We start from the raw sequence: 16388 nt of genomic DNA, 5'->3' as shown, positions 1-16388 counted from the left end.
AACTGTGCCCTGTGCTCTCATGGGAGCTTTTCAGCTGCCCCTTCAAGGGGTAGCCTCCTGCACTCCTCCAAAGGCCACCTCCCAAGGGTCAAGGACCCTCCAGAGCATTGCCCCACAAGGTGCATCGTTGCTGCCACCATAATGATTTCCCCCCAATACATGTGCAAAAGTTCCAGGCTAGCCCTCACTGGCAAAGAGTGTAATTAGCTAAACTAAATCTGACAAAGTTGGAATGAGGGACAAATGCTGCTGAAAAGATAAATGCAGCTGAAAAGAAATGAAAAAGACTATTAATAGCTTTCCCCAAAACTTATTTTGATTGTGCTAAGCACCAAACCAAATCCAAACTGTGTGTTGATTCTCGGTTGTGAAATAACATCTTCATAGGGACTTCCCTATGAATAAGTCATTTCACAACCGAGAATCCACAACACATAAACATTCCTAAACATTTACCCCTTTGCCTGATTCCTTTGGGAGTTGAGTGGCAGTTTGCACCCATGGGACCCTGCCATGCAGCCTGCTTTGGTGCTCCTTAGCCCTTAAAAATCAGGCCAAATTGATTTGGATTTGGATTGAATCAAATTCGAATTGTATCGATCCAGATTTGAGGGTAGCAGATTTGAGCTTGAATTGAATCAGGCTGATTTTATTTGAACTCAGTTTGAATCACAAAAATCGATTTATGCACATCCCTAGTACGTAGTACTCCAAATGTAGCTGCACTATAGATTTGTATAAGGGCATTATAATATTAGCATTTTAATTTTCAATCCCCTTCCCAGTGATCCCTAGTATGGAATTTGCCTTTTTCACAGCTGCCTCACACCAAGTTGACATTTTCAACTAACTGTCCACCATGACCGCAAGATCTCGCTCCTGGTCGGGCACTGACAGCTCAGACCCCATCAGTGCATATGTGAAGTTGGTGGGGTTTTGCCCCAATATGCATCTCTTTACACTTGCTTATATTGAACCTCATTTGCCATTTTGTCACTTAGCAATAGCAATAGCACTTACATTTATATACCGCTTTATAGCCGGAGCTTTCTAAGCGGTTTACAATGATTTAGCATATTGCCCCCAACATTCTGGGTACTCATTTTACTGACCTCAGAAGGATGGAAGGCTGAGTCAACCTTGAGCCCCTGGTCAGGATCGAACTTGTAACCTTCTGGTTACAGGGCGGCAGTTTTACCACTGCGCCACCAGAGGCTCTGTGGCAGTTTTACCACTGCGCCACCACTTACTCACCCCGTTTGGAGAGATCCTTTTGGAGGCCCTCACAATCTGATGTGGATTTCACTAGCTTAAATAGTTTAGTGTCATCTGCAAATTTGGCCACTTCGCTGCTTACCCCAACTTTTAGATCACTTATTAAATATATGAGTATTTATTAATAAATAATCACTATTCCCAGTACCAATTGCTAGGAGACCCCACTTCTTACTTCCCTCCATTATGAAAACTGTCCATCTATTCCTACCTTCTGTCCTTTAATCAGTTAACAGTCCACAGTTTAACCTGTCCCCTTATCCCATGACTGCCAAGTTTACTCAAGAGCCTTTGGTGGAGAATTTTATCAAAGACTTTTTGGAATTCCTAGTCACTCACATGATATTCTCCTAAGAACCAGTTCAACAACCAGCTAACAACCCATTCCTCTGCTAATCACACTGCCCCCCTGTTGCTTGCACATGATAAAAAGACAATCACCTATGATCCATGGATGCCACAAGATAAAAGGTTTGAATTAGGCTATTATGTGGTAATTGTGATAACTATGTGAATAATTCAATCCTGCAAATCAGCCTTTAAATACTGAGGAAGAGAATAATTACTTAAGATACCAACAGTGCAAAAATTGCTGTGCACCTTGAGCAGGCACAGTAATAAAGAAGAGTTTTGAAGAGTTAAAAATATGTCTTCTAGTCATTTTAAGAAGATGATGCTTGGGAGATCCACTTGGAGGCTATAGTTACTGCTTCCTTTGTGTTTGTGATATCTCTCTTTTAAAAATTTATTTTATTATTATAATTCTATTCAGTTTTACAATTAAATGTCTTGAGGACCTACATGGTGGGAAGCAGCATATTAATCTTTTATATAAACAAACAGAAATCCCAACTTCATGAAATAGGTTAGGCTGAGACACCAGTGCTATTTGTATTTTCTTTCCCAAATGCATTCACTGAATGCATGAGGGGGAAATGAGATCTAGGGGTGTGAATCTCACTTCCCCCTTGTGACTCATGAAGGTCATTCTAATGGTGGCTGTGCATGTGCAGAGACCCGAAACAGGCCACGGCCTGTCATTTGGGAGACCCACAGAAGGGTGGGAGGAGCCCCTGCCATCCATGCCGCCACCTTGGCTGTTGGTGGATTGTTTTTAAAAGTAAAGACTACTTAAAGACTTCCTTTTTCCTATCCCCCCCCCACACACACTTACTATCAGAAAAGCCCTTTACTTGTAAAGGGGAATCCTTGCCAGATTCCCCTTTACAAGTATACCCTTTACAAGTATTCCCCTATGCAAGTATACTCAAGTATACTTCGCCGGATCATGAAGCAGCTTGATGGCCGGACCGGACAGGATTCAAGCCGAACTGGGAAGACCTGTTCCATGCACATCACTAATGAGATCACACCCTTCGTCTCCACCCATTCAAGTGACACTGAATGCAAGGAGAGCTTACGTATGTATGTAGCCTCCACTTACAGATCTTTATCCAATGATATGGAGGTAAAGGGGTGGGGCTGGCAGGTGTGCCCGCACTCTCCATCCACATGTTCATGAAATATACCGTGGGGGAACATATGAATAAATCTACAGTGAGTGGTTTCACACTTGAAATTGGCAGAGTGCCTGGAGACCCAGCAATACATGCATGCCCTTCTTCCAGTATAAGGAGGGACAAGCTAAGATGGGGCATTGTATACAAATCACCAAACTCAGCATATTCTACCTTGCTTACTATCCAGAACTCGACATCTGTAACTAAGATCTGAAGTGAGAAAAAGATATTGGGTTCCGTACTGTATGTAAAGTTGAGTATGACAAGATTGGCGGGTTGCATGATAAGCCCAATCTGAGTATGTCCTTCTTGACACTTGAAGTGGGGTGTATTCATGTTCCTGGGGTTCCCACTGCTCCATCGAATTTCAGGATCAGCATGATGTGTGAAGCCACATAGTGACTTTTCCAAGGCCCCCAGTGAACTTCATTATTGGAGCATGGATTTGAAGTTAAGTTTCCCCTTCCAAGCCCAATACTGTTGACAGTAAAACATAGTACACACTTAGCCCTATTCAGAAATTCAGTCTGCACACATGTATATGTGTTTGTGTGAATGACTGTATGTGCATTTATTTTACAAGTACAGGCCACTCAGCTGCATGGTAGAGATGGGAGGTGTACTTCTGTATGTTTGTTCAACATAATATATACATATATGCTGATCAGTACATGCATACACCAAACATAGATTGTACATGTATTGAACATAGTGTATGAACAAGGCTAGCATGTGCTCCTTCTTATAGAGGGTTGTGATCGTTGCATCACAGCCATGGTGCTTGATCCTTGCTTAATGTGCAAGGAGGGGGCATGATCCTTGCTTCATGTTCAGGGAGGCCTTTAGTTGAATCCCATACGAGCCTTTGCAACCAGGAAGAAGGGACTGTACCTTTAAGAAAAATGGGGGAGTGGAGCCATAGAAAGAAAGTTCAGGGTTTATTCCTTTGCATCCCTAAGCAGGGTTGGAAAAGACCTCTGCCTGAAACCTTGGAGAGCCACTGCCATTCAGGGTAGACAATACTCAGCTAGATGGACCAATGATCTAACTTAGTAGGTTTGTTCACACAACCTTCTCCTTCACGTGGGTCTCCTAGTTTTTGTGTTGGGGCAGAGACATCAAATCAATTCTGGGGGAATTACCCTGGAAGCTGGGGGAATTGTTCAGTCCAGATACAAGATGAGACTTCTGCAACCAACTCTGACCAGCCTGGGAAGCAGGCAGCTATCCATCTGGAAGAGTAAACTTGGATTGCTAACTCCAAATCAACAAGTGTGCATAATTGTTTGTATGGATCCATGTAATGAAGCATCACAGTAAAGGAACTCAAAAGGCAAATGGTCAGGAGGCCAGGAGCTTTCCAAAAAAAAGAGAGTTCTATTAGAAGAAAAAAGAACCACCACAATCAGGGTGTAGATCTTGGGTGACAGAGCAACCTGAGAGGGAGGGAGGGGCCAGCTTCATGCACAACAGCAAATCGCAAGTCCAACAGACCTGCAATTTGCCCCCATTCCCCCTGCTGTACTCCCAGACAATTCCAATCTGCAGTCTGAAAGACTGCAGGGGGGGGGGGGATGGCTGTGCGGACCTCGTCCTTCACATGAAAGAAAGCTACAGCAGCCAATCTGAGAAGGAGAAAAGGAGGAGCTTCCTACCCTCAACTCCACACAGCAGCAGAATCCGGACAATATGATGCCGCTACTGGACCCCAGGTTTCTGTGGTGAAACCCAAGTGGAACCAAAGGTTCCAATTCGGGTTTAGGGTCAAAAACCAACCCCCAGTTCAGTGACAGGTTCACCCTGTTCCACGCATTCAGATGACCACAAACCTGAACCTCTGGCATGGCCTCTAGTTTGGCATGATGTCTGAAGGCTGAGGGCGGTGGAATCATTTATGAAGATAGAAGAAAAGTCAAATCTGCAACACTGAAAAAAGAGCAAGTGAGGAAAGAAGACATTTATACCTTTCTTGTTCCCTATAGAGAAACAAAAACCTAAAAGGGGGGGGGGCAGGGAGATCCAGTATTCCATGCTGTGGTGGTGAGGCCTTCACCTAGTGCAATTCATACCCTCGAGTGCCAGGCTTGCAGCTTCTAGTTCATGGGGCTCCCACGCTAGGGTTGAAGTTGATTCTTTCCAACTGTAAGAATCAGTTCTGTTGGGAAGAACACAAAAACATGTCCTAGATGGGGTAATTCAATCAGTGGCAAAGAGATGTTCTGATTGCATTCGGGTGTGGTTGGGTTTGTCTGCTCCCATTCCAGTTTTCCTAGGACCTTGACTTGCCTGGCCAGCAATTTCTTTATCAGAATGCAAAAGCAGTGGGTGCAGTCCTTGCCTTTCTCATTCTGGCAGCTTCAAGGAGCAAGCCTCTGTCCTATGTCTAAAAGAGATTCTTAAATCCAAAACCGCAGTGGCTGTGGTAATATTATTTCAAGAGCTCACAATGAGTTACAGTATCATAATAATTAACATTGGAATAGTCACACATAGGGAGGGCTGTCGGCAGATTAAATAATTGTTCATGTGTTAATAGCTTTTTAATCAATTAATTGATTCATTAATCAATTATGTGTAAAGAAGTATGCATATCACTAAAGCTTTAATGAAGGAAAAATAAAGTAACTTATACTCATTTTTCTCATTTTTAAACAAAGCTACGTTGGAAATAAAAACAACTGTCAATATTTATTCATTATCCCTAAGTTTCTAACACAAAATCTGACTAGCAAACTGTTCCCTATGCTGAATTCCCTTTTCCTTGAAAACTCACCCAACACCTCATGAGAATCACCTTCCTGCAATCCTGTCTTTCAAGGATGTGCAGTTATTCCATGAGAGAAATCTTCATGCTGGCTTTGACCACGAGGGAGCAAAAACTCCATGCCCCTCACTAAGCCTTTCCACACCCACGTCTCCTGAACAGACCATCCTTTTTGTTCCCAGAATTCCCAGTAACCTCTCTCTAGGTCCCACCCACTTCGTATACTGATCGGCTGCCCTGGAGTTCACCAGCCTGTCAGTCAAGATAAGGGTTCACTCCCTATTAACTCTTTAGAGCAGGCCTGCTCAACTTAGGCCCCCCAGATGTTTTTGAACTACAACTCCCATAATTCCCAGTCACAGTGGCCAATAGCCAGGGATTATGGGAATTGTAGGCCAACATCTGCAGGAGGGCCAAAGTTGAGCAGCCCTGCTTTAGAGGGAGGGGAGGCTGATCACTATCTACCTACCTACCTACCTACCTACCTACCTACCTACACACACACACACACACACACACACACAACATATATATAATCAACATCACACTTTTCAATAAGGCAAGCCACATATTTCATTCATTCAACCAGCCAACCAACCAAATAAAATCTAGACAAGTTTGCCATTTATTCTAATGGGCAAACTCACTTTATTTTACCAAGGATCATGTCTTAAGTTACTTTTTGAAGACACTGCTGTCTTTGGAACACAGAAAGTTGCCTTATAACAAGTCTGACCATAGATCCACCTAGCTCAGTGTTGTCTACACTGACTGGTGACAGCTCTCCAAGATTTCAGTAGGAACATTTCCCAGCCTACCTGGAGATGCCATGTATTGAATCTGGGGCCTTCTGCATGCAAAGCAGATGATCCCCAAATCATCCAGAAATGTGATGCAAGAACTACAGTATGCTGCAGTACAGCACTGGAACAAAAAATCACATATATTTCACATATACACTGGGGTGGGGTCTGAGTTGTCTGTGGTAAACAGCTCACTGAAAACATCAACTCACTGCATGGCAGCTGTGAAAAAGGCAAATTTCATGCTAGGGAACATTAGGAAGGGGACTGAAATTAAAACTGCTAATATTATAATGCTCTATACAAATCTATGGTGTGGCCACATCTGTAATACTATGTAAATTCTGGTCACCATACTTCCAAAAAGATATTATTTATTTATTTTATTTTTATTTTTTACATTTATATCCCACTCTTCCTCCAAGGAGCCCAGAGCGGTGTACTACATACTTGAGTTTCTCTTTCACAACAACCCTGTGAAGTAGGTTAGGCTGAGAGAGAAGTGACTGGCCCAGAGTCACCCAGCTAGTTTCATGGCTGAATGGGGATTTGAACTCGGGTCTCCCTGGTCCTAGTCCAGCACTCTAACCACTACACCAAGGTGTGTGGCTTTTCCAGGGCATGTGGTGGGTCACTGTGTGAAACAGGATGCTGAACTAGTTCAGCCTTAGACCTGATCTAGAAAAGCTCTTCTTATAGGAAGCAGCCTTCTTATAGGAAGCAGCTGTGAAGTTTTTGTGCCTAATCTGCACAGACCTTGAATCAGAGGTGGACTTGTGACAGCAGCCCTAATATTATGCAAGACCATATTTCTAATTCAAAGTGGAGATGTAGTCATTGAGTTGCCATTAAAAATACATTAATTTTTTGACATTGTGCTTTCCTTTAAACGCAAAAATCTTAGTGCTAATAATTGAAGCCAGACCAATACCTTTGAGAACAGGAGGGCAATGTCCCTATGGCCCATGAAGCATGACTAAAAGGGATGTTTTGTCATCTGAATCTGACCTGAGAATTCTGCTTTAGAATCAACTCTGTTCAATAAATCATTAGTCCTCCTTTCCCAGAACATGTTCATGGAAAATGCCTGTAAAGTAAAAAGTGCCACAGCAAAGAAAGCAAGAGGACATCCTTCAAGCAAACTAGCATCCCTTCATTTCCAAATATAGCCTGCCAGTTATTTTAAGCAATGCAGTTAACCTCAATTAACAGAGCTCAGCATAACAAGCCATTTTGAATTACCAAAGCAAGGGAATAATCATGTCCGTAGGATTTCGAATATCCTTCCCTTAAGAGGTGAAATATGGAGAAAATAGATTGCAGCAGGAGTCCTTTCATCCTCATGCTTGTTATGTCTATGTATCTACGGCCATGCATCATTTTCCATTGGGACAATGAGGGGATGGCAGAGTGGGAGTGTGGCTTCTGCTCTACAAGAACTCAATTCTGGAGTGCATGGAATACTTGCAACTTAGGATGCAAGCTGAACTTACATATACAGACCTGCGCACCTCCATATGCACTTTGGCAAGGAAACAGCGTCTTGAACAGCTGGCAGAGCTTGCAGGTTCAGCGGTGTCTTGATGGATAGATGGCGTATTTTAATACATTCAGGAAACTATAACCTAAGCACTCAATGTCTAGTCAGATTGGGAATTGAAGCCGTAATGGCTGCTGTGGCTGTAACTTTCCAGACTGCACTGCACCAAGTGAGCATTTGCTGTGTGGAGCAATTTGTCTCCGGAGAAGGATAAAATATAGGATGGTATTTACAGCAACCCCAAACCAGCTTATAAAAATGTTTTATGGAGACCTGTTACCACAGATAGCACTACTGTACACAAAGCGCTTCTGGTGATTTCCCCCCCCCCCCAGCTAGAAGGAATCACTGAGAGCTTCAAAGGTCCAGGAGGGAGGAGACAAATCGATTAATAATTAAGATAAAGAATGCTGAAAGCATCTGGCAATTATGATAGGTTGCAAGCCTGACCTAGAGTGCAGCGTAGTAGATTGTGTACTGGGTGTATACTCAATTGGTGGGGGGTGGGGGTGGGGGGGATAACTCAAGGCCACTGCTTCCTTAAGCTTGTTAACGTAGTGCTAAACCACAGTTTAGCACTATGGCTGAACTGGGACAGGATGTTTTGAAGCTATTTCTTATAATTGTAAGGGCTAGAAATTGACGGCCTAATCGGCTCTCAAAGCACCCCCTTGGCTGGAGTCAGAGGCATGTGGCCAAGTGGCTTCTCTTCCAGCATTATTGCTTCATTGGGCAAACATCGTGATCTGAGTCTTATGTTAAAAAGACAGTGCAGATCACATCTGTCATGGAGATTGCCAGTGTGGGGAGTTCTTAGAGCAGTGGCGACAGTAACATTATTTGGTTTTGCAAATAAGGACCTGTTTACACAATTGGATATGCTTTTCTTCCTTGATTTGTTCACAAACTCAGAAGGCTAGGGGACCTGGGGCTTGAGGCAGGAACCTTACTGCCTAAGGCTGACGCCTAGCTTGCTGAGAACCCAGGCTTCTCAGGTGTACAAAGGGATAGGAATATCTTACACAGCTCCTTAAAGACCAGCAGAGAAGAAAAGTGCAAGAATGGGCCATTCCAAAGTGTCAGAATGACTAACAAGAAGGACTTGTAGTTTTTACTATTCTGAGATAAAGTAGCCAGGATCTATAGTAGGATTTCCAAATAAGGTCTTGGCCTCATTTAATAATAAGGAAAGACTGAGATACCAAAGGCCCAGGCTTAAGAATACAGGAAGTTGTCTTCCATCAAATCATGGGTACATCTAGCTCAGTATTCTCTACACAGATTGCATGGAAGGGCTGTAAAGATCCAAAGCAGCACCTTGAATTGGACCCCAAAGTGAATAGGTAGGCATGATGACACAATGGAAATGTCCCCAGATCAGGACCATGGTAGGAGAAAGAGGTAAAAGGCCCCTCCTCCCATGGCTCTTATTTATTACAGAAAAAGTAAGCACATTGGATGGCTGACATGATGAAAATTACTCAAAGCCTATTGAAATTAACAGGACGAGTTACGCTATTTTGAGTAATTTTCTTCTTGTCAGCCACTAACTGTAGTGATGTGGTTTGGCCCTAAATCATTTTAATTTTGTAACCAAGCCCTGCAATTTAGGATTAAATGAGTTATTTTGAAAAACTGAGTTACTTGTCTTGCCCACAGTCAAAAAGGTGACGTAATAGAGGCCTTCTCTATACAGAGGTGGAGTAGAAGAGCTCCTAAAATAAATGTCATGTCGAATCTTAGAGAAAACAGAGATTATAAAAGCTTTCAAACCCTTTAATATAAATGCCATGGGGGAGTGCATTTAAGTAGCAATGTCTTTTCAGCAATCCATCTTGCTGACAATTTCTCTTTAAAAGGTGTAATAACCTCCATTTGAAACTGTAGATTGACAGCGGCTGCATTGAGAAAGCTATTAATCAGCTATTCACCAGGACAAAAATATTTTAGTGGTAAAGGGGATTCTGTTTTGATGGAGGGCACCCTTCCCCCTCAGCTAATCTAGACTTTTGTAGGCAAGGCCCATAACAGTGTACATAATCCAAAAAGGAGAAACCCATAACTTCTCTGTCTAGCTAACAAAGAAGTTAAGATCTTGACTAAAGGTATCATATTTACCTGAAAAGAAGACATCACTTAATTTAAGATGACCCCCTTAAAAAATCCAGGCGAATACATGTCATAAACCTATAAACACAGTATTTATAAGTTATAAACCTATAAATACAGATTATACTTGTATTTATGCTAAAAGAACACTGAATTTAACACTGAATTTAAGTTGACCCCCTGATTTCTAACATTATTTTATTTTAGTTTAGTTTTATTTTATTTAATACATTTCTATACCGCCCAAAACGCAAGTTCTCTGGGTGGTTTACAGAACCATAAAAACAACCAATAAAAGATTAAAACATTTCAACAATTAAAATTAAAAAGTTAAAACTATTAAAACACAAAACACAATTAAAACAGTATCTAATTAAAAGCCTGGGTGAACAAATGCATCTTGACTGCCCTTTTCATCAAAGAACATTAAAAAACTTGGAGGAAAACTAGTCTTGGATTCAGGTAAATAGCGCCAGTAAAATTTCCTCTTAGAAGCAAGCCTAACTTCATAAAAATGAATGAATGCTCCATAGCTACAGTGCTTGCTGAATAAAGGCTTCTGTAGGTTTGTATACAAGCCCTAATGAACTTTGCATAGAAGTCTGCTTTATCTTTATCCTTTGAAGATGGGCTATTATTAGGCAATAAAGAGCAAAGATACTTACATCAGATAAAACTCTGAACAGTATTCCCCTCCAACATTTTAGGAAAATAGGGACACTTAATGTTAAGTCAGCACGGTGTTGATAATGTAGCTATTTGAAAGCAATCAACCGCTTCCATGGAGTCTGGCTGCATGCATCAAGGCATTATGAAATGTGAATTTCGACATATACTTTCCCCTTAAATCTGACCAACTCTCATCTCAGTCCCCCAAGTCCATTTTCAGTACCAGGATTTGGCTCAGAACAGAGGCGTAACTATAGGGGGGGCAGGGGGGGCACGTGCCCCAGGCGCCATCTTTTCTGGTCACGTGGGGGGCGCCGCCATGACAAAAAAATATTTTTTTAATTTTTTAAAAATTTTTTTGTTAATACAAATGTTTCCTGCTCAGTGCAGCAGCGCTGCAGCAGTCAAGGGAGCGCGTCGGTGCCCCCTTCCCCATGAGCGGTCCCTTCCGTGCCGCCCGCGCCCCCCCCCCATTGCTTTGCTGGCGCCTGGCGGCCAGTCAGTGGCCTGGCTTGGCGGCGGCGGCGGGCGCTTGTGAGGAAAAACCTAAGTATAATGTAGTATGTTGGGGGGGCGGGGGGCGCGGGGGGGCACCATTTCAATGCTTGCCCCGGGCGCCGTTTTCCCTAGTTACGCCTCTGGCTCAGAAGCATGTGAAACAACAAGAAGTACCTTGGCGCATGCACACAGCATGTATTTCTGTAATGAGCAACCACAACCAGTTGTTGTCTAGAAAGAAGCATTTTCAAGGCAGATGATACAATTTCCAGAAGTTCTTGTTTGTTTAAATTTGTGTCCTGTTTTTTACTCTGAGTTCCCTAAGCAGGTTACAATATTGATGAAAAAAACTAATACATACATTCATACTTCTGCTATGACTATCATTAGCTTCTCTAATGGGAGCGGCATGGCTAATGCGGGTGGAATAGCTGGAGATGGGTGCAGCTCTTGGAAGGGAGCAGCCAGATGACAATTGGTCTCCATTAGTCAGATCAACAGAAGGGACCTGGCTGTCTGAACTCTACCTCTCTTGTAGACAGGTTGGATGGCTGCAGATACATTTCCTAGAGGGGGAAAGCCAGATTATATTGAGTCTTTTGCCTTAAAAATTAGGCACCACAGAAAATAAGTACTGTAGTTATTGCAAAAGTATGGTAGGAAAGCACAGACAGGAATACACCTGCCAAACCATGCAACAATATGCATGATCTAGCAGGCATAAATCATGCAACAAAATAACTGAGCAAGAGAACCGGTGGTGCAGAAAATCTTCATGAGTATGCAGTACTAATCCCTTGTACCATAATTTACAGACTCTTGGGTCCAATTCAGATGTAATATGGAACCGTGGGTCTAACAGGTCCGTAGTTCAGCACTTCTCCCCCCCCCCCCCACTCTCCTGTCTGCATTCAGATGTTGGGGAGAGGGGTCTCTCTGCAGTTAGTGAGACTGCTGTGTGGTCTTCCTTCTTATTTGAAGGACAGCCCGCACAGCCAATAGCAGCCGGAGGGAGGGAGGAATTTCCTCCCTCAACTCTGGCTTGGGAGAGGGCTAACAGTGGTGCCTCATTCAAACATACCACAGCCACAGGCAAACCATGGGTTGGGACAACAAAACCTAAAGATAACCAAAGGTAAGAAATGGAGTTTGGGGAGGGAAACCGTGGGTCCATTTCCCCCTTTAACTGTAGTTTCACGTGTTTGGATGTTCAGTTAGCAAAACTGGAGGTGAAGGGATCTTCAGTTTCTTATTTTGTCTGAACCTGGCCTTAGAAAGTAAATACAGCAAATACTCCAAGGGGGTGGGGGGTGGGAGAGTTTATTTCAGGACATGCTGTAATACTATTTTTCAGTACTGACTAATTTTTTCTTCTTTGTTCATTATTACAATATCAACATTAATTTCCCCCCTTTTCTGCAGCTGGATAATCCAGACGAACAAGCAGCACAAATCAGGCGAGAACTAGATGGACGGCTCCAAATGGCAGATCAGATTGCCAAGGTAAGCACAATTCCAACAGTGCTACTACCTATTGTGCTTGGGTCTTTCCTTCACAGATTGGGTTTGTAAAGACATGTGCTGATTTAGATGTTGTCATTTTCCATCAGAGTGCAGCCTGTGACAAATTAGAGGCATTTAGCAACCTGCAATAAAACAAAACAGTTGCCCAACGTCCCTTTTCAAGTTATCTTTTCCTTTGAGAGGTTTCTGTGGGGAAGTAATGGCACCTGATCCACGCTAGGCTTCTCTTCCATGGAGCTAGACACTGTATTCTCGGTTTGTGAAAATACAGTCAGTGGGGCTGAAGCCTGCTTTGAAGCCAGGCCCCTAATCCAAGAGTCTGGCGATGCCACAGGGCTTTGCACCCTTAGGTCCCCAGATGTTGTTGGGCTACAACACCCACCATCTGAAGACCACTGTGGCTGGGAACCCCTGGGCTATGGTATGGGAAGAGCACATAATCAGCGACAATCTTATTGACCTGGCAGCCTAACTGTCCACAAGTGGGCAATAAAGACCTATTCCAGGGTGATTAGGGGCTTCTGAAAGAGACTCTTCGACCAGACAGTGGCAGCCTTCTTATGTTATGTGGAAGCCTCTGTAAGTGCAGCTCCTTCCTATACTTCCAGGTTCACACAAGGAACCCATAAGGCAGTTCCTTCCATTACCCAGGGCTTCTCACCAGAGGTGCACCTAGGTAATTTTGGAGCCTGGACCTAAAGGCCCCACCACCACCACCCCACTGCAAGTTAAGCATCATCCCCCTACACACACACACACACACACACACACACACCATGACACACGCAGTATTTTTAACACACCTCGCTCTGTCTTGAAAGCAGAGGTCATGTTCAGCTGCCCGGCGCAGTGACCACACCAACTGGGAAAGACTAAAGAGGATTTAGGGTGGGCCCCAGGGATATGCGGAGGCCCTGGACTTCTGCCCAGAGGTCCAGGTGTAAGAGCACCTCTGCTTCTTGCATTACTCCAGATGTGCAGACGGGAGCAGCTAATGAAAGGCAGACTCCTCTGGCTTCCATCAGATTGGCTTAGAAAAAAGCAGAGGTGCTCCCCACCACCTGCCAATTTTTTTTTTTAAGTCAAGAAATAGTTTATTTCCAAGCCAAGTCAAATTTAGCCTTCGCCAGCCCTGGGTAGCTGAGGCACTGGAAGGGGGCAGGAAAATGCTCTAGGGTGCCATAAGAGAGGCTCAGCAGGTACTGTATCGCATCACTCTTGTTATTCTTCTGGGGGGAAAGAATCAGACTCTGTGTCCAAGCCTTCCCATCTGCAAGAACAAATATGATATAGTGTTTTCCTGACAAGGCCAGATATATCCTTACTGCTTTTGACAGCCCATGCAGCTGAATATATTACCAATTCCTGACTCCTCCAGTTCATTTTAGAGAAGCACAGATGTACAAGGAGTCTCTCCAGACTAAACTACAAATCTCTGAAGGATAAATGTTTATGTTCAGTGTTTATGTACCAGCATTTGGTAGGCTTCTTTGCAGCATGTCAGAAGAAGGCGATTTCTCAGGGAGATTTCTTAGCAAAGCAGTCATGAGACACCAAAGGAAGTCTGTGTATTATTAATTGTTCTTCTTATTCATTCTTTAACATCCACATTTGTAAGAATATTATTCCTTTTCCCTCTGTGGTCTTATGTTGTATGTTCCACTTTTCAAACTGCACAGACTTTAAGCATTGTCACAGCAGCTAGGAAATCTCAGAAAACAAAACCCACTTCAAAGATAAGGACAAATGAGGTACATCAAAATAGATACTTGCAGAAATTAGTAGCACAGTTGAACCCATAAATCTATTCTTGTTCCTTAACCTGTTTAAAATTGAACACTTGCTTCCTTTCTACTTGGGATGTGTAAGGAAACTACATATAACCAATAGGTGGTGTAGAAGACATTATCTTCCTGTTTGGGAATATCTATCTATCTGTCTATCTATCTATCTATCTATCTATCTATCTATCTATTTATTTATTTGCTTTCTATACCACCCTTCCAAAAATGGCTCAGGGCAGCTTACACAGAGAAACAACAAATAAATAAGATGGATCCCAGTCCCCAAAGGGCTCACAATCTAAAAAGAAACATCAGATAGACACCAGCAACAGTCACTGGAGGTACTGTGCTGGGGGTGGATAGGGACAGTTACTCTCCCCCTGCTAAATAAAGAGAATCACCACGTTAAAAGGTGCCTCTTTGCTAAGTTAGAAAACTACATTTAAAGTGGCTGACATCCTGACTAAATTGATTCAAGGAAGTCTGGTTGAAATTAAAGTTAGGCAAGTTAGGCATGTATAACCCATCTTTTAATTTCAGTAGAACTTCCTCAAGTAAATTTAGTCAAGGTTTGCTTATATTTTTAAATAAACTGTCATAAGATATTCAGGCAAAGAGGCAGAAAAAGCATACAGGAGTACCCCGAAAAGCCAGCGTGGTGTAGTGGTTAGAGTGCGGGACTAGGACCAGGGAGACCTGAGTTCAACTCCCCCTTCAGCCAGGATACTTGCTGGGTGACTCTGGGCCAGTCACTTCTCTCTCAGCCTAGCCTACTTCACAGGGTTGTTGTGAGGAGGAACTTAAGTATGTAGTACACCGCTCTGGGCTATAAAATGTAATAATAATAATAATATTCATGTTGGTTCCATTCCTGGCTGCAACTGCGGATATGGAAACCATGAATATTGAGTCATTGGGGCTATGGGATCGCGGGGGCTAGGTTCCTGGTCGTCGGGAAAATGATTGGAAATTGGCCACATTTTGGGAGGAAATGTGGGGGGAAGCTCCCTATCATGCTTTGATGGTCCCCTGAGTTGTGCTCCGTGAACTTGGGACCTTCTGCATGCACCTGCCACTGAGTTATGGTCCACCTCAGCTTAAAAAATGAATCCTCAGCTTACCTTTGTGTCCACCTCCCTTGATCTCTCAAAATGAGACTGGTATGGACATCATTACGTAGCCATAACGCAAGAAGGAAAGGTAATTATTCAGAATATTTATATACCACATTTCAAGGGGGAAAAGAGTTCTCAAAGCAGTTTGCATAGTGAAATGAATGTGAAGGGCTCACAGTCTAAAAAGAAACACAAGGGAAATATGAGTGATTGGTGGGGAGACTATGCTGTAATAAATAGACCAGTCTTCCTCATGGCCAGGCCCAGGAGCCAGTGGCAGTTTCCACTGAACCTAAGTACGCCCCCCCAACTAATTATGAAGTAACATACTCACCCCCTGGCACAGCATGGAGTCAACCATTCCCAACACACGATGCTGTGCTTTGTCCAGGAAACTGAGTCCTCTCAAGCCCCAGAGCCATCTTGGAAGGAGCTCGTGATACTACACTTCTCGTGATACTACACTTCTCAGCACTCTGTTAAGGTTGCTCTCACCACTACTGGGTCTAGGGTTGAGGAGGGCTGTGGGGGGAAGGCACAATCCTACCTGCCTTCCCCCACACAACTGTCATTTCTGCCAGGCACTGCCACCCGCACACCCACATTGTCAACGCCGTGGCAAGTGGCACAGCAATACAGAGGCTGGGGACGGAACCCATCTGTCAGGCATGCCACAAGCAGCAAAGTGCATTGGGGGAATTCTTGCTGCCGGGTCACCCCTTCCCCCAACTCTATAATCCAGATGGCTTCCAGCAGCCCAATGTCCCACACAACCCACACAGAGGTT

The 16388-nt window shown here is 43.5% G+C and overlaps 1 protein-coding gene across 15 annotated transcripts in view; it reads left to right on the top strand.

Annotated features, from left to right (window-relative positions):
- The window catches only part of CADPS (calcium dependent secretion activator), a 544177-nt gene that overhangs the window by 197881 nt on the left and 329908 nt on the right, over window positions 1–16388 (top strand). For all 15 annotated transcript variants that reach the window (XM_053299036.1, XM_053299049.1, XM_053299045.1 and 12 more), the window contains one exon: window positions 12601–12681. In XM_053299036.1, coding sequence (XP_053155011.1) covers window positions 12601–12681 — 81 coding nt within the window. The remainder of the gene's footprint in view (window positions 1–12600; window positions 12682–16388) is intronic.

This window comes from Hemicordylus capensis, chromosome 2 (assembly GCF_027244095.1).
Source record: "Hemicordylus capensis ecotype Gifberg chromosome 2, rHemCap1.1.pri, whole genome shotgun sequence".
Taxonomy (NCBI): domain Eukaryota; kingdom Metazoa; phylum Chordata; class Lepidosauria; order Squamata; family Cordylidae; genus Hemicordylus; species Hemicordylus capensis.
This window is presented reverse-complemented; position numbering and strand designations above follow the sequence as displayed.